This window comes from Hydra viridissima, unplaced genomic scaffold (assembly GCF_058129835.1).
Source record: "Hydra viridissima isolate aposymbiotic clone 2 unplaced genomic scaffold, HvirCarnegie_v1 scaffold_3, whole genome shotgun sequence".
NCBI classification, from domain to species: Eukaryota; Metazoa; Cnidaria; class Hydrozoa; order Anthoathecata; family Hydridae; genus Hydra; species Hydra viridissima.
Genome location: NW_028324302.1, coordinates 13,447,114 through 13,465,711, shown reverse-complemented (window position 1 = coordinate 13,465,711; position 18,598 = coordinate 13,447,114). Strand labels below are relative to the sequence as shown.

The window sequence follows — 18,598 nt, the reverse complement described above, 5'->3', positions numbered from 1 at the left end:
TTAATAAGTAACAATTGAAATGGTGGAATTCATTTGCAAGGTTAACTTTTAACAGTTGGCACATATGCTTTTAATCATATATTAACTACTGTATCACACTTCAACAATAGCTTTAAATTTTGAATTTAAAAATAATGATTTTCATGTCAATCTAAAAAGATCAGTTCATGTAAAGAGGTATTTTATAGAGCATATAAACATAAAAGTTTTAAAACATATTCATAAATATATTTGAATATATTAACCTAAATTTCTTCTTGTTCACCGTATTTCATATTGAAAAGAAGTGTTTTTATCTTTATCATAGCCCGTCTGTTTTCTTTTAATAGGAGTTCTTTTATAATCGGAATTTAAGGCTTCGACAAAATAGAGTAGTTTCATTCTTCACCATCTTCCATCGTCTTTTTTAACATCTTGTCACACTCTACTAATGATTGAGACAATTGTGAGAATGACTCCTCGTTCTGATTTGTGACCCGTACTTTCTTTTTTATGATTTGTTTGAAATGGTTTAATCTTTTATGAGTTTCAGTTAGATTTAAGTCAATGCTACAACAACTTGCACTTGGAATTAATGGTGAAAAACTACACTGTGAGTGAAATGATGATGGCGAAGTAAAATCTGGAACAATATCTACATTAGATTCGGTTGGTTTGTTTGCACTTTTTTCATGCAAAAATGTCATCCGATCAAAAAACTTACATTTTGGTAAATTCGAGGCTGCTGCTCCTGATCGTGTCATACGATTACGTTTGTCTAAACATTTCTTTAATGTATCTTTCAAATTATTTAATTGTTTTTGAAGAAAGTTCTTTTCTTTATTAAATAAAAATGCAATTTTTTTCCGAGCATTTGTTTTCACCGTCCTTAAACCTGTTTGTAAGCTTGGTAACTTACAAACAGGTTTAAGAAAAGTATCTTTATCAAATTCAGCTAGTTGACATACTTGTCAACCAGCTGAATTATCGTTATCGAATATCTCTTCACTTTCGACTACTTCGTCATCAACTTCATCCGTGATTTCAACATGATTCTGAGTATATTGCGAAGCATTAAATAAAACCATTAAATCTACGTTATTTAGTAGTTGAGAGACAGAGATGTCTCTCAACCATTCCATTAACGGGTTGTTGTCGGCATTTTTAAATCTTTTTTATTTTCAACAATTTCGATGTGTTTGTTTTTCAACACGATTGCTGAGCTTGTATATTTTAAAGGATCTGATTGGTTCTTTATTTACGCGAATAAATTCGCCACATATAAAGTTGAAATATATCCAACTTTTTTGCGAAATGAAAAAAAATCGCCAGACGATAAAAAATATCTTTGTGCGCATGCTCAGAAACATTCGTGGCAAAAAAAAGTTGCGTCGCGCGAATTATTTTGTTTCGTGGAAATCTGCTTCAACATTTTTGCGAAACGAAAAAAATCGCCGGCGATAAAAAATATTTTTGTGCGCATGCTCAGAAACAATTGCGGAGAAAAAAATCGCGTTGCGCGAACTAATTCGCTCCGTGAAAATCCGCCTTAAGAACATCGGTTGAACGTGGATGAAAAAGTGTTGTTATTAGGGTAGCCGTGAGTTACAAAACTACAATCAAACTAGGTAAGTGGTGATGCATCGTAATCTGAATAAGAAACATTTGTAAACTTAGGAATAACAACAACTCTTTCATAATAATCTAAAAACTTACTAATTTTTTTTTCGCTAATCATGCATTCTTAATCGCTGCATTTTTTAAGGTTTGTGATATACCTCATCTAAATGCGCTAATATTTACAAATACCAAAATTATCAACCTCCTTTACGAAAAGATCTAAAGACAATGTATGCAAGTATTGCGATTGTGACTCCAAAATACATCTTTTTCAGAACACATTGATTCCATGTGCCGACTGCCAACAACACGGAAGTTTTTTCCAAGATGTCCGCCAGTGATTGGGAAGAAATTAAACGTCTGGCAGCTGATTTTCAGCGCGCTCAGTTAAGTGAATCTTCGCATAAGCTTTCTGAAAGGAATTGTATTGAGATTGTTAACAAAATAATTAAACTTAAATTGCTTGATGTTATTTATACCATTGATGGAAAAGAATATTTAACACCACAACAAGTTGAAAAGGAAATTCGTGATGAGCTTTCAGTTCATGGAGGTAAACTGTGTTTAGTTTTTAGTTTCTTGATTAATTTATTAATTACTTAATAATAAAGCTGCTTAACTCTATAATTTTATATTTAAACCAATGTAATATTAAGAAAATTTTGGTGCATACAAGAAAATCTTGGTCCAGTTTCTTTTAAAATTCTATTTCAGAAATATTTTAGAAAAGAAAAGATTGATTCAGTTGGTAATGAAGCATCAGTTATTATTATTTTAAACAAAAAAAAAAAAACAAAAAAAAAAAACAACTTTTTCACTAAACATGATTTTTACAGTCCTCCAAGGGTACTACTTCTTGCCATTTAAGTATCTCTAGAGAAATTTAGTTTATTACAATCTTAATTTAAGCAGTCCTTGAAAGTAATTCTAAAAACTGTTGTTGTTGTTTTGTTTTCTTTTTTTTTTTTTTTTTCAATTATTCAATGTGACAAAGATGATTGTTTATTCAATTAGAAAATAGCAATTATACCTGATTGATAAAATAGTTTCAATTGAGTTGATAATCAAGCATATTTGATATTTTCTAGTTCAAAATTGTTCTCTAACATTTTAAGTTTTAAGAGGCGAAAAAAGTTTATGAGTTTTTCTGAGATTGAATTTTTAGAAAACTGGTTTTTCTTAAAATAGATTTTTGTGTAACTATTAAAGAAATGTATTTAGTTAGTGAAGTGTTAAGCCAAAACTGGAAATCCAGCATTGTGGTTTAACCAGTGCTGATTTAAATATTTTTTAAAATAAAATTTTCATGTTTAAATTTCTGCTGCTAAAGTCAAAAATTGGATCAATTGGAGAAAAGCTAATCAGTGCAATCAAAAAATTCATTGATAGAAAAAAAAGCATGTTTACTGAAGTTCTTGACCCCTCTTTTAAAGATCCTGGAACTTCCATCACTCACAAATTTAAAGTACATACCAAAATTTCTTAGAAAATCTTGGTAAAAAAGCATGGCATCATTCAGCAAAGATCTACTCCTAATTTAAGAAGCTTATTTTCTAAAGGTTTTTTTGTAATAAATAAGTATCTCAGTTAGTATATTCTTTTTTTTAGATTTTACCATTTCCAAAATTTATTATCCATTTTGTATTTAGGGTCATTCCATCTCAATGAATGCCAATCATTAAGATTCTTAAATTATTTTCAATTTTCTACCAATACTTTTTATTTATAAAAATAGCAAATGCTGAAAACTTGAGTTTTAATCAAGTTTTTCAATTAAATTTTAAAATTTGACTAAAACTTAAATTTTATGGCTATTTAAAAAACCAGAATGTGTCTAGACACATAAATGTTAATTAAAACCTGACTTAGGTATAGTTGCAATTTTAAACTTTATATGAGGTGTAAAGTTCAAAATTACAACTTTGAAATAATTTTCTCTATTGATTTCATTAACAAACTACCTGAACTTTTTTAATATCAAATTGAACCAAAACTTGCAACTACAGAAGTGTCAAGAATTAATTAGCTGAAAATAAAATAAAACTGATAAAAATGAAATAAAATTAAAAATTATAAGATCACTTGTCTAAATCACCTTATCTTTATTTTGGCAGTGGCCTTGGAGTACTATCATCTTTTTTTTTTTTTTTTTTTTTTTTCAAGTTTTTTTTTTTATATCTGTAAACAAATACAAAAATTTTCTCAATACTTTTTTGAACCTGAATTTTTTTCAACCCATGTTTTTTGCTTACTCTATAGAGAGAAATTCAACAGACATGAAATTGGCTTCACAAAAAATAAGTAATTGGTAATTTGCGAATATTAAACCACAGTTCTATTTTTTTCAGGAAGAATTAATTTGGTGGATCTTCAACAGGTTTGTAAATGCTTCTTCATAACTTTATTTTAATTTTTAACAGGATTTAGTTGGCCATTTTAATTCATATGTAGTATACAGTTGAAAAATATATGAAGTATTAGCTTTTGTTATTTCAATTTGCTATTATTTGTATAATAAATTTTTTTGTAATGCTCTTTACTTACAATAGTATTTTTTGGCTAAAATAAATGGTTTGATTTTTTACTTCTGTCCCCAACTCATTTTTTGTAATGTAAAAGACAGTTTTTTATGTTTTTTGTTCTTTTGAGATGTAAAAAACAGTTTTTTATGCTATTTTACATTTATATCTTTTATAGCTTTTAAATATTTCCAGATTTTGAATGTTGATTTATCTCACATTGAAAAAAGTGTAAACGAACTTGTACATGGTGATCGACATTTTATCTTGATACAAGGTCAACTGCTAGATAGGTAAGTTTGTAATGTTCAAGCATGTGATGAATTTATGGTCATTGCATTAAGTTCTAGCAGGAATATTAGTATTTGAGTCAGTGCACAAATTTTAATATTATTTGTTGTCTGAACTTTTTTCTTCTTCCCTCATTAAATATTGTTCTGCAAGCAAATTGAAATAAAATCCTTCATCACCAGTAAGAGCAGTTAAAAAAACTATATACTATGGAGGACTCTTTCTAACCTTAAAATCCATATTTCTCAAAAATTGCTAAATGTGACAGGTCTGTTTTTTCCCTTGTGGTCTTCAAAATAAAGCCTAGTTAAAGCTTTTAAAATATTTATAGAAATGTTATAGAAATGTAAACTTTATGAGGCCAGAATAAAAAACCATTTACATCAGTTGGATGCTACAATCAGCAAAAAATTGCAAAACAAAATTGCTGTGGAATTTATGAAATAATTTATACTATTTTTTTTTTTTTTTTTTTGCCCCATATTTATGTTTGCCCCATTGTTAATTTTTTTCCCCATATTTATGTTTTATATAATGGTTTTCTCTGTGATAAGTTTGATGATATGTTTGAAAATGTTATTTTTGCTAAAAATATAGTTGTAACTAATTGTGTTTTTTAGAGACTACTTAGACAGGACTGCTGAAGAAATCAATGAAACTCTACAAGAAGCTGGTCAAGTTGCTATTGCAGACATTGCTAAAACATTTGATCTCTCAGCAGATTTTTTATTATCTGTGAGTTAGAAATTTCTTTTTTCTGCAGACTATATTTTACCTTTAAATTTGAATAATAGTATAAGTAAGAGCTTAAAAATATATCAACATATACAATATCAACATAAGGGATTTGTAAAGAGCCTGAACTAAAATCATTCTTTTTTTTTTTTTTTTTTTTTTTTTTATAATTTTCTTCATCATTTTTTGTTGAGCCTAGTCAAGTTAATTTCATATTATTTATAACTATTTTTAACATAACACTTTTCATCTTAAATTTTTAAAGTTTTAATTGACTTTAGACATCTATTATGTTTTTGTAAGTGTAGTTAAAATCATGCGGTTACATCAAAGTAACCACATGTTTTTTTATAGTTGTTCCTAAGTAATTTTGTAGTACAGATTTGGGAAATCCAATCCGTTTTTAGCCATCCTGAATCATTTTTGTGTTATTCAAATCTCCTTTATTGCATATGAGTAATTTAGCAAATTCAGTCTTAAAACTATTGGATATTTCAATGCACAGAATAATTTTTGAAAAAAGTTCTCTGAATGAATCCATGCCTAGAAATGCTAGGAAATTCATACTATATTTGTTAGAACTTTTTCAATAAATATTTAAATCTCCTATAACACAAGCCTTGTATGTATTTTCAGAAAAAGTATATATATACATTTATTTTGTATATATATATATATATATATATATATATATATATATATATATATATATGTAATACTGAATGAAATAGGTGTAGAAAATTACTCTTGCCAATTGGAAGCTGTTTTTTGATAGTTCTAAACTAAGTTTGAATTGTGTTTGACTCCATTCCAATACTTTGCTCAGTAAAAACAAAATAAATTTTTGAAAGTGTGAAATGTGTTTTGCAGTTGGTATCATTTGATTAGCAAGAGTTTATATGTGTAGATTTTAGTTTGAAATGTGAACATTGGAAAAGAAAACAGTGGCTGATCAGAGATCAATTGAATGTTGAAGAAAGAAGTTGATAGAATTAAAGCTGTGTTCCTGCAATTCATAAGAGCTTATGAATATACTAGTAATGTGCATTTTTAAAAAGCCCATTGTAGTAAAGTCAATTAGAAAGTGATTTTGATTTAAATTTTTTTTTAATGCTTTGAGCAGTCTAGATGTTTGTTATCTTGTAAAGTCATATATTTGAGCTTTAAAAATATAAATGTATGGTGAAACAATTAAATGCTTCCCAGTGTCATAAAAGTTTGTTGAGTTGTCTTAAAGTATTATGAAAAAGAATGCACTTTTAAAACATGTTATATCTTAAACTGAATATGTGTATAAGTAAGGTTTGAAGCTTACATACTTGTTGTTTTTAATCACAGCTCAAAAAGGTTTCTTTTTAGAAGATTTAATGAGATGTGCACTTTTTGCATGCTTTAACCATAATTTTTTTTTTGTTCAGGTGATTGAAGCTAAACTTGGTTCACTTATCCATGGTTCTCTTGATCCAATAAATCGTGATGTTTTGTTTACATCTGCATTTATTGCAAGAAATATAGCAAAAATACGAGGCATATTCAGTGCAGTAACAAGGTTACACAATTTTTTCCTCAAGCAAGGATTCAATTTTAATGTTATAGAAGGAAAGAATTTTTTTATTTAATTGGAATATATTTAAATAGACATTGTCAATTGATTTTTCTTAATTTTTTTTCTTTTTTTTGTTTTAGTATATTTTTACACAATTAAACATTACTATATAACAATAAAAGTGTTCATTCACCAATAATTGAAGATAATATTTAGATTTGTTTTTTGTTTAAAGCAAAATTATAAAATTAAATAATTTTTTAGACCTGTTTATGTTGTACAGCTTGTTGCTCAATATGGCTTACCAGAAAAGTTCTTCTTCGGTATATAAATATGTTAATATCAATTTGTTTTTTATAGTTACTTTAAAATTAATCTACCTGTAAAAGTTTGTAAGCCAATTTCAAACAATTTTTTTTAAAACTATGTCTAAGTAAATTTATGATGCATAATGCATAAGTTTATTTCTAAATGGCTTTGGCTTTTTAAACACATTATGACATTATCAAATATATATATATATATATATATATATATATATATATATATATATATATATATATATATATATATATATATATATATATATATATATATATATATATATAATGTATAAATGATATAATGTATAAATGATATTATTTATAATGAATATTCTTTGTTTTAAAGGTGTCTTGGAAACTCTTATAAATAGTCATCGTTTATCTGGAACTATACAAGGTTATCATGAGAAAGCAATTTTTACACCTGATATTTATTCCAAAACACAAACAAACTATATTGATTCCTTCTTTAATCAAAATGGATACATAGGTAATATTCTGATTGTTTTAATTTTGCTGAGAGTTTTTAGTTTTCCTCCTACAGAACGACTCCAAACATAATTCCAAACATAATTTTTTAGAGTACCATACTTTGTTAAAACTGGGTATTACTGATGGCCGACAGTTTATCAAAAAAAGGTTTACTGCAAATAATTTTTTGTTGTTATCTTCTTGCTGTATCAATCATTATATAATTGATCAAGTTGATGCTGCTATTGAGGATGCCCTCTCAAATAAATCATATATTGATGTAAAAGTAAGATGTTTTATAAAATTCAAAAGTTCTATAAGTTGTTTTGTAAGCAGTTTAAATTATATATATATATATGTATGTATGTATGTATGTATGTATGTATGTATGTATGTATGTATGTATGTATGTATGTATGTATGTATGTATGTATGTATGTGTGTGTATGTATGTATGTTTATTCTTATCTTCTAGACACTGTTATAAAATATTTAAATATTGTATATCTAGTAATAACCTCATATTAACTTTAACTTTACATTCAGAAACAACAGTGACAAAAATTTCATGGTGATTTTAATGTAACACTGAGGAGGTTTCCTGAGCAGACTCTAGCCATGCCAAAGGATATTCTGCTCAAAGCTATCAGAACTACCTCTCATATAAGCATAATATCAAGAGAATGGCAGACTTCATTGCTATTAGCAAAGCTGTCACTATGTCCAGATTGAATCTGCAACTGAGTCTGTTCTATAGTGATGGAGAAACTTAACTAAGTATCTAGACCTTGTTTTAGTTTAATGGTTTTGGCTTCTAAGAACAGTGATAAATTTCTTCAGATGGCAGGAGTGGCTAAGATTCTTTTTATCACATAGAGGAAGAGAGTGTGTTAGGACTGAAATACTTCTATTCCATGTTTACTTGAAGAAGTAGGAGAAACCTACCTCATTTACCAGCCATTCAAGACCTTTCTAAGCAGCATTATATCAATATCTTGAAAATTCTGCAGCTACCAGCCTTTGTAATGCTTCCTGCCCTTCTTGTAACTTCTTTTTTCTTCCCAAATAGAAGTATTAACACTAAAGCTCCACTATTTGTGGAAGTCACACAGTTTAAGCAATAGATGAAATAAGTTCTGACCTCAGACTTTTGGTTTTTGTAGCTTAAATGTTTGCTCTAGCTCTCTGTATTGTATTCAGGATGATGTTTAATGTGTTTGCATTTTTCTTTTCACTTTCTGAGAAATTTCTAATCCTTTAATTACAATTTCTAGTTGTAACTCAGCAAAGGTGCTTTATTTTGATTGCTAATTGCCTATTTTATATGATATCATAAAATTTTCCTTCTTTCTAGTTTTTTAAGCAGGATACCTTAGGCAGAAAGTTCAACTTTTTAGCAAATTTGCATTCAGTTAAAACTTTTTTGTATAATCTACAAATTGTGGGAATTTTCAAATTTTTATGAAAACTTTCAAATTTTTAGGTGAAAATGTTTTCATAAGCTTTTTGTTAGCCCATCTAAGTTTTTACTTGGAGTGTTAAATAGGAATAAGTTCATTATGTTATTTTACTTTTTTTTTAATGTTATTTTCTTTTATGAATGGTAGCCACTGGTTCCTTCTCCTTTTTCAAATGAAGATACCAATGTACTACTCCAGCATTGCATGAAAAACACTAAAAACTCTGCTACAATATTTTGTCAACGAGTTGTTGCCAGTCAATCTTACTTGGATCATTGCAAGCAAATTTTTATTCCGATAATGAAACAAAAAGCAAACAAGGTTATATTTTATTTTAGTGATTTTTTGTTTTTTTTAACGATTGAAAATAAATACTGTGCTATTCAATTGTTTCATGAGGATCAAGTTTGTTACAATTTTTTATTCAATGGTTTTTTTAAATATGTTGATTGTATTGCAAATTCAAAGCTTGAAAACACCAAACATAAAAAATATATTAAACAAAAATAGTTCATTAAAAACTATAAGTTTTCCAGTTTAACTTATTTAACAGCAATTAACATAATTTCAAATTCTTTATAGTATTTCTTAAATGTGGTTTTTTTCTCTACCTCATCTCCATTTTTAAAAGTGGAAAGTCTTCCTTATTCCTCCTAATGTAAAAGTACAGTTGAGTGTTGGATCTGCAGTATCCATCAGAAAAAGCTTAACTGACCCATTTTTGAAAATAAACAAATTGTTTAATGAAGATTTTTATTAGAAATTGTTGTATAAAAAAAATTTAAGCTTTGTGAATAACAATTTGTAGGACATTAAAACATCTCCATCTTTGTTTGCTGAACTTACTCGAAAAGAGAAAATTGATGTTAGTGAGTCAGGTACTGGTGATGGCAAGCAAGCAAAAAAAGAAGAACGAAATAAAAAAGCTCTTTCTGGTAGTGGTCAAAAAGGAGGTGGTGGTCGAGGTGCTAGAGAATCATCAACAAAGAAAACAAAAAACAAGTATAGGGAGCGTTTGAAAGGAAATGAAGAAAATGATGAAATTGCTGATTCAAAAAAGTTTTCACAGAGTAGTCAACAACTAAGTTTCCTCTCTGTTGAGCAAGTAATAGTTTCTTGAACTTTTAGATTTACTCTGTTATTTACTTTTTTCTATCAAACATATTTCATGAAGATCAATGGTGTTAACCATAGTTCAATAGCTTTTTAACTATGCTGCAGTTTTTGTTTTTTTTTTAGATTGCAGAGGTTCTTAAATTGGAACTGAAAGAATGTGAAGATGATGAATTTATTAATGAAATTGCTTCATATTTGTTTAGGTTATTTATGTCAACCTATTGTATGATATTTGAAAATTGTGGGACAATGTTTATGTTTTATTATAAATAGTTTTATATATTTTGTTTTTCATAAATGTGATATTTAACTCCCATAACTAAGTTTAAAAATAATCATAAAATAAGTAGCTTTATTTTTGTACATTTATTAGACCTCTGTTGCGAGAATATCAAGATGTCGTGAAAGATGTGTTTATGTCAACTGCAGGATCAGCGTCTGTTGTTAAGAGAAACTCACATCAAGATTATCAAGAAAAGGTCAATGGTCTATGGGCGAACATGAAGTTATTTGAAAAGGGTTTAAATTTGTTTGAAGGTAAAAAAAGTTTAAGATAATAAAACTTTAGACTGAGTTAAACAACAAATTCTGAACTTGATTTTGGAAATTTCCAAACAGATTGCAATGAATTAAAGGGACTGAAAACAATTTCTCTGGATTATTATCTTTTAAGTTCTATTCTATTATTAGCTTTTATTAGTTATATCTTTTTACTTTTGTGTGTTATTGTTGTTGTTGTTGTTTTTGTTGTTGTTGTTGTTGTTGTTGTTGTTGTTGTTGTTGTTGTTGTTGTTGTTGTTATTATTATTATTATTATTATTATTATTATTATTATTATTATTATATAGTTTTTTTTTTTTTTTTCAAAAGATAAACTTTTACTGTAAATAGGAACAGTTTTTTAATTGTGCTGCTTGTTACATTTATATTCTAAAAAACCATTTAAATTCTAAATACTATATGGTTAGTTTAGCTATGGAATGACTCAACTAGCAAGATGTTGTATATATTTTTGGCTGTCCTTATTCACCCCAGAGTCAGGGCTAATAGAGATAAATGATTGATTGTCATGTTTGTCCCTATACAAACACTCACTAGGGTCATTAGGGACTAATTTTGGCATTTAAAAACAAAAACTAAAAAGAATTAAAAGTTATTTTATTTCAGGTTTCGAGGATAAGAATAAAGTTGACTAATTTTTATACAGGGTTACTTACTATGGATTTAGTTTTCTTAAAGTGAAATCCAAAAGGTCAAACCTGAAAAACTCAATCTGATAAAAATTCAAAATGATCATTATATTAACTCAACTTTATAATTGGAACTACTTTAAAAAGAAAGGCTTAGCCTAAAACTCAATGAGTTTGATATCTACATATATTTTTGAAAGAAAAAAAAAAAAAATGTAAATATAAACAGAAAAGTTTGGAATAGCTGGTATGTTAAAAGATGTTCATTCTGTATGCCTTTTATTGGAATATCATTCACATAGGTCATAGCTGTATAACTAGATAAAAATTTAACTTTAAGTAGGCATTCTGTAGGAGGAAAACAATCAATTGCCTTCCACAAAATTACTTAAGAGCATTTCCTGTACCAAAATACAGGAATTTATTAACAGATACACTACTGAAGAGCTATAACTTTTTATACCACTTTCAAATCATTATGATACTTTTGTTTTAAAGATATTTCTATATTATAAAGTTAAAACTAGTTTACATTGAGATTTTGGTTCTTCATATAGGAGAAACACGACTGGTACTGATTAAGCATTTGTTAAAAACAATTGGGACTGACATTGTAAATGTAATATGTGAAATGGTCGCAAGTGAACATTTAATGTCGCTTTCTGTAAATGAAGTCTTCACACAAGAAGTAGGATGTTTTTTATTTTTCACTTTGTTTTATATTTCTGAAAGCAAAAAAGATGTTTTTGATATTTTAATTCTTTTTATTTTTTTTAGACCCGATTAAAATTAATAAACAAACTTTCTGGGGACTGGAAAGAAATAATGACTAAGTTTAATTCTTCATTAGCAGGAAAGGTTAAATATTTTTTAGCATTATACCTGGTTTTTTAACCATTTAATTGTTGTAGCCAAAAGTTATTTTAGGTAATTTGTTTAAGCACTAACATCTACCTGAGATTATTTTTGGAGATGCAAAATAATCTAAAAAATGGTTTTTAATTTAAGTTTATAACTCCAAACATTTTATTTATATTGTCTTAAGTGAAAAAAAAAAGTTTACAAGAAGTTGAATTTATATCTGTGCAATTAGAAATACCCAAATAAAAATTTTAAGTGTATCAAGTCATTTTAGGAAAGTCTTTGTTGGAAAAAAAAACTTTTTTTGCCGGAAATCAGTTTTAAAAAGTAAAATTTTCATTAAACAATTTAAACTTCATTTGTTTCATAGGAACTTGAAGACTTCTTCAATCAGTTAGATCGTGTTATAGACATGAATCATTGTGATTTGGTCTTGAAGAAAATTGACAAGAAAAAAGAAAGGTGCATTATTAGAGTTATAAATACAATCCCTGTCTGTTTTGATGAAACTTGATAGTGCATTGATTGTTTTTGCAAACAATTAGTTTAAAAATGGCAGTCTTTACTGACGCCTATTCATTGTGCAATCATAGCCATGACTGGAGGTCTAATATACCTTTTTCAGATAGATGTTTTTAGCAGCTTTATCACACTAATTTATACTTTAAGTTTAAATATGACTATTGAGAAGTATTTTTAGGATAAAAATTTGTACAAAAGTATTTTAAATTGAACTAAAAAACAATTTGGATTTTATATTTAACACAAAGAAAAGCATCTTTGTCTCATTTTACTAAACTACAAAAAAAGTACATAACAATCTCATATAAAGAAAGTTAAGATAAATTCATGATTTTTAAGGCAGGTACTTATCAGATCTTGGCACAAAATTTATTTAAAATATAATCTGTGGTGTGTTGCATTATTTCTGATTCTCAAAAATAGAAAGTTCAGATACTAACAGGATCATCTAACTTTATGATTTATGAAGCTTATCCTTTATTGAATGGAACAAGATAAATAACACCCATTGGTAGACATTGCTGTCACCATCCATAAACTTTAGTTAATCAACAAACTTTTCATAAAACACTGTTTTAACGAAGTGTCTTCATTATACTTTTTTGGCATACATAACCAGGAATATGTTTCAGATTTATGGGCTCAGAAATTGATGATTTTAGTCTTACCCAGTTTTACCTGCCTCACATAAGGCAGGTACAAGAAGCGCATTTGTGAACTGATGTATTGTAACAAATCCATTTAAGTATTCAGAAATAACAATAGTATGGAGCTTATCAAAAATTTGTCACAAAGAAGAATGACAACTGAGATTCCTCTTATTCATGGTACAAAATTAATTTATGATAAAGCCTACAACTTGTATTTCAGTTGCAAAATAGAAAATCAAAACAAAAATTAGTTCAGGGTTGCCACCAAATCAGGGAAATTCAGGGAAATTCAGGGAAATTTAGATACAATCAGGGAAAATCAGGGGGAAATAGTTGATTTTGGAAAAAATCAGGGAAAATCAGGGAGCTTTTAATTTTTCTTTAATGTTTTGAAATATTTTCTAATAAAAATTTTCCTTTTTCAGCATAACAGGGTTAATTTTTAACATTTTTAAAGAAAATTAATCAGATTGCGTTTATATTTGCTTATATGTGTATATATGTATATATATTATATATATATATATATATATATATATATGTATGTATGTATGTATGTATGTATGTATGTATGTATGTATGTATGTATGTATGTATGTATGTATGTATGTATGTATACCCCTTCAAAGTTGATGGGATTCTACTTTTGATTATTTATTTTAATTTTCAAACAAATTGATTGGTTCATTACTCATTGGGGGATTATGGTATCTGTTTTTTTAGAGATAAAAATGCTCTGGGGTTAATGAAGATGTTTGGTTTGGAAGTTAAGTTCGGGTGTTTGAATGCTGGAAATATCAGGGGAAGATAATCAGGGAAAATCAGGGAGAAAAAAGCAAAATTTTAGCGAAAAATCAGGGAAAATCAGGGAGAAAAAAGTGAAATTTTAGTCAAAAAAACAGGGAAAATCAGGGAATTTTGTTCTTTAATAACGGTGGCAACCCTGTTAGTTATCAAACATATGTTGCAATTCATGTGAATTGAGAGTTGTAAGTTAGATGCATAAAAACAAAAACTTTTCAAGTTTTTTGCAGTGCCAACATTTTGCGGCAAAATTCTTGTGGAAAAAAAAAAAACCATAAAATTCTAATATTTTTCAAAAGATGAACAAGTCAAATAGAAAATTTATTTAATCCTGTGTTAACTGAGGATCTGAAATGGTAAGAAACAATTTGAAAAAAGAACCTTGGTATTGAAATCATTTAATTTAAGAAATTTGGACCACCTTTGAGGCAACAAATCATGATTCTTTATAACAGATTTGACCAATAAAGAAAGATGTTAAAATACAAAACAATTTTCTACCAAGGTTTAGCATATTCTGCATAAACTTTGTAGAAACAAGCATATCTAGAATTTAAATGTTTTGAAAACAAGTCAGTTCAAGAGATGTATGACCTGTTTAAATTTATGTTACTGAAATGTGTAATATGTTTGTGCCAATTAAACTCAAAAAACAAAGCAAAACTCACCTTTGTTCAAATCCAACCAATGAAAAATGATTGGGATGAAAAGAGAACTTAGATATAAAAGTTGTGCATATAATTGATTAGATAAGAATTTAATTAAGAGATACAAAAAAATTTGTAAAGATTTGAAAAAAGAAATAAAATTATCCAGTAAAATATATGAAGAGCAACTAGTTGATAGAGCAAACCGTAATCCTAAATTGGTATAACAATATGTTAATAGACAGTAGAATGTTAAGGTTCTATCAAGGCATTAGGAAATTTTAATGGGGATATAACAAACAATATTAAAGAAATTGTTGAATTGTTAAACAAAATGTTTCAGGTTTGTGATTGAAGATAATGGTCCATTACCTGAATTTGACACATATTGGTTGTTCACTTAATCATCCTGTAATAAGTTTTGATGAAGTAGCTAAAAGATTAGGCACGCATTAGATATTTCAAAAACAGATGGAGCTGATTTATTAAATCCTATTGTATTAAAAAATTGCGTGTGTTCAATCGCTTTTATCCCTTAGCATTTTTATTAAGAGCATCTTTAACAGCATCTTGCCAAAACAAGTGGAGATCTTCCATTACTACACCATTCTTTAAGAAAGGTGATAAACTTGATCCAGGTAATTATAGACCAGTATTACTTGCATCTGTTTACAAAAATATCTGTATGATAGTAAACTTATTTGCAAAGAGCATCATGGATTTGTGAAAAGTAAATCATTTAGAACAAATCTATTGGAAATGTTGGACTTCATATCATTTTGTCTTGCAAATAACATCCCAGTTGATAAAATACTATTGGATTTAGCTAATGTTATTGACACCGTTCCTCATAAAAGACTATTACTAAAGTTGGGAGGCTATGGTATTAGAGGATTGTTTCTAAGATGGATTGAAGTTTTCTTAAAAAATTGCAGACAAAGGGTAGTTCTAGGTAAGTCCAAGTCGGATTGAAGAGAAGTTTTTAGTAGAGTTCCACAAGGCTTTGTATTGGGCCCTTTATTGTTTATTATATTTATAAATGACTTGCTTGAAAACGCTGCTTAAAGGTCTCACTAAAATGTATGCTAATGATACAAAGTTGTTACCTGATGTTTTTACAGAAGAAAAGGTTTTAAACTTATAAAATGATCTAGAAAATGCGATTGAGCGGTCTAGCAAATGGTTAGTGAAGTTCAACTTATAGAATTGTTTATTGATGAATTATAGTAATAAAATAGGGTGGAGAGATTATCGCATGGGAAGTATCATTTTAAAAACTTCTGGTTTGGAAAGAGATCTTGGAGTTATCCCAAAAACCTTGAAATGGAAAAATAAAGTGATTGCAGCTTCATCTAAAGCTAATAAAATGATTGGAATGATGAGAAAAACATTTAATAGTTTTGACAACGTCAAATTGTTGAGAAATATTTAATTGACATTTATATTCACTTAGAGTTTGCTTTTAGTTTATGGTCACCACAAGCTAAAATGGACATAGATTTATTAGAAAATGTTTAAAACAGAGTAACTTAACTAAATAAAGGGCTGAGGAAATTTTAACATACGAAGAACGGCTGAAGCGATTAAACATTTTAACATTAAAAGAGAGACGAAAAAGAGGCGATCTGACTCAGCTTTATAAATTATTTAGTAATTTAGAACAGGCTCAGCTAGTATAAGATTTCAAATTCAAAACAGAACTTTCAATAAGAGGACATAGCTAGCAATATGATGGAGATATAAACAATTTTACTCCAAGGCACAATTTTTTATTTAACAGAGCATCAACAAACTGAATTAGTCTTCCAAGTGTCAGTTAATTCAGTTAATCTAAAGAAAATTCTAAGGAAAAAATGGATTCTAAGGAAAAATTGACTCATGGCTAGAGAAAAATTTAACAAAGAATAGGTTGTCAAAGTATGGAAACAGACTCACTAGCTTTGCCATTAATAACTTCTACTACTACTACAACCATAATGTTGCTATATCAGCATTTAAAAAAAAACTACATTCATTAGCTGTGAGATCACAAATGCATTATGTAAGGTAGGTAAAATACATCATGTTAAAAATTGCTCAATGTTTTAAAGAAAGTAACAAATTAGAATTAAAAAAGAACTAAATATTGAAAGCAGTGAAGAAAATTTAAACACACAAGTTGCCTAAGAGATTATGAATGAAAGTTATAACCAAAATGTAAAAGTATTTAAGAGTCATGAATTAAAGTTTTTATCTGAAAGCTATTTTTTCTTTTGTTTATCTTTTGTTTCATTAAATCTTAAATTCCTTTTTATCATTAGAGCCCCTAGTCACGGCTTGCGGTTGCGTGATGAACAGGTTTTAGTAAAAATCACTATGAGTTTGAACACTAATCTTACGCATTTATGATTACTTATAAAGTAAACTGTAGATATAAATTGAATTTAATTTATATATATAAATAACGTATTAAATAGTTAAAAATAAATAATGCTTATAATAAATATATAAATATAATATAAAAAATATTAATATAATATAATAAATATATAATATAAAAAATAAATAGTTAAAAATAAATAACGCTTATAAATTTTATATTTTGGAAAAAAGGTATCATTTGGACTTGAACACAATTAGAGAGTACTCTATTTTTATCATTAACTTATATTGCTCTAAACATCACAACTACAGCTCTGGTATCAGAGTATTAGTTTTATTTTTCTTTTGTAGGCAATTACTATTTAACCATCGTCAAAGTTTAATCGACCAGCTGGATAATGAAACTGAACCAGCAATGGGACTTCACCTAGCTTGTGTTATACTTTTCCAGTATTACACAGGTATGTTACTTCACGCACCCGGAAGATGTGTACCTCAGCTGATTGCTTATTTGGAACAATATGTCAGCCCCTCTGATCACAAAGTATTGCATGAATATCAACAGCTCGTCATACAACATTTAGTTAAGAAAAATAAGATCTCGGAATCAGAGTTTTTAGACACAGGTAGCCACGATAAGTCACCTGAAAAAGTCCTATCCGAAGGAATTCTCCTGATTAAACAAATCGTAAAAAATTTTAAGAAAACCCATCAAGATGATTCTTAGAGAAGTCTTTCACTATTGTGTTTAAAAACCATTAAAATGTATTTAAAATCTTTTATTTTGACTGCCATTTAATCTCTCAACATGTTACAAGAAATCCTAAAAAAGGAATAAATGTGTATTAGAATTAAACAATATTACAGCATTAGTAAAATAGTATGGTTATCCTATATAGATGTATACATAGTGGGTTGAGCGCCAAGAATTATTATTTGTGAATAAACGACAAAACTAGTTTAAATTCTTTTTTTTTCTTATAGGAAAATCAGTGAAATCCAAGCCTTGCATTCTTAACTTCACTAATCTAAAAATTCAGAAAATCTTTAAGTTCATGACGCTATATTTCGTTTTCTTATTTGGTTTTATGCATAAACTTTTGCAAAAAGATGTTCACTACGAAGGAAAAACAAACATTTTCTTCCCTATTTTTTAATTAAACAAAAGAAAATATATTTAAGGAAATTCTTTAAATTATTGTTGTTTCATTAATTAGTCATAGATTATTTGTATGACGAAACTGAAATTTCTCAAAACCTTTTGTTTTTGAAAAGTTTTTTACCGAATTATAAAGAACTATGTTTGCGAATACTTTCAGAATATTTTTCAAAAATCTTATATACGCGTCTTCACAAAATTGTCCGTTAGTAAACGCTTAGTTTAAAAAAAAGGCTTAAACAGAAAGCTGTCTTATTTTTTTTTTTTTAATGACAAAACTTCGTTTTTTGAATTTTTTTAATAGGATCTACGACGAAGAGGCTATCTTTCCATAATCTTTCTAT

At 27.7% G+C, this 18,598-nt stretch overlaps 1 protein-coding gene and 1 pseudogene across 6 annotated transcripts; one reads left to right on the top strand and one right to left on the bottom strand.

The window, feature by feature from the left end:
- Positions 1-245: 245 nt before the first annotated feature.
- LOC149891103 (uncharacterized) lies at positions 246-1,121 on the bottom strand (annotated as a pseudogene).
- Positions 1,122-1,510: 389 nt separating this feature from the next.
- Positions 1,511-18,360, top strand: LOC145202170 (E3 UFM1-protein ligase 1 homolog). Of its 6 annotated transcripts, none has more exons than XM_090081144.1 (18): positions 1,511-1,607; positions 1,745-2,152; positions 3,948-3,976; positions 4,314-4,411; positions 5,030-5,144; positions 6,563-6,693; positions 6,955-7,013; positions 7,360-7,503; positions 7,595-7,770; positions 9,092-9,265; positions 9,753-10,049; positions 10,184-10,263; positions 10,434-10,597; positions 11,808-11,938; positions 12,028-12,108; positions 12,482-12,573; positions 17,447-17,721; positions 18,080-18,353. In XM_090081144.1, the coding sequence occupies exons 2-18, from the start codon at positions 1,927-1,929 to the stop codon at positions 18,250-18,252; spliced, it is 2,445 nt and encodes an 814-aa protein (XP_089937270.1). In that variant the 5' UTR covers positions 1,511-1,607; positions 1,745-1,926; the 3' UTR covers positions 18,253-18,353. The 6 variants fall into 6 exon arrangements, with proteins under 6 accessions (XP_089937270.1, XP_089937272.1, XP_089937275.1 ...); XM_090081145.1 differs by having other exon boundaries at positions 1,536-1,607; positions 1,875-2,152; XM_090081146.1 differs by lacking the exon at positions 18,080-18,353 and having other exon boundaries at positions 17,447-18,060.
- The last annotated feature ends 238 nt before the right edge of the window (positions 18,361-18,598 follow it).

Coding starts and splice junctions, on each gene's coding strand:
- LOC145202170 (XM_090081144.1), top strand. CDS start 1,927: ATGTCCGCCAGTGATTGGGAAGAAATTAAACGTCTGGCAGCTGATTTT. Junction 10,264..10,433: donor ATTGCTTCATATTTGTTTAG/GTTATTTATGTC, acceptor TACATTTATTAG/ACCTCTGTTGCGAGAATATC. Junction 12,109..12,481: donor ATTCTTCATTAGCAGGAAAG/GTTAAATATTTT, acceptor TTTGTTTCATAG/GAACTTGAAGACTTCTTCAA.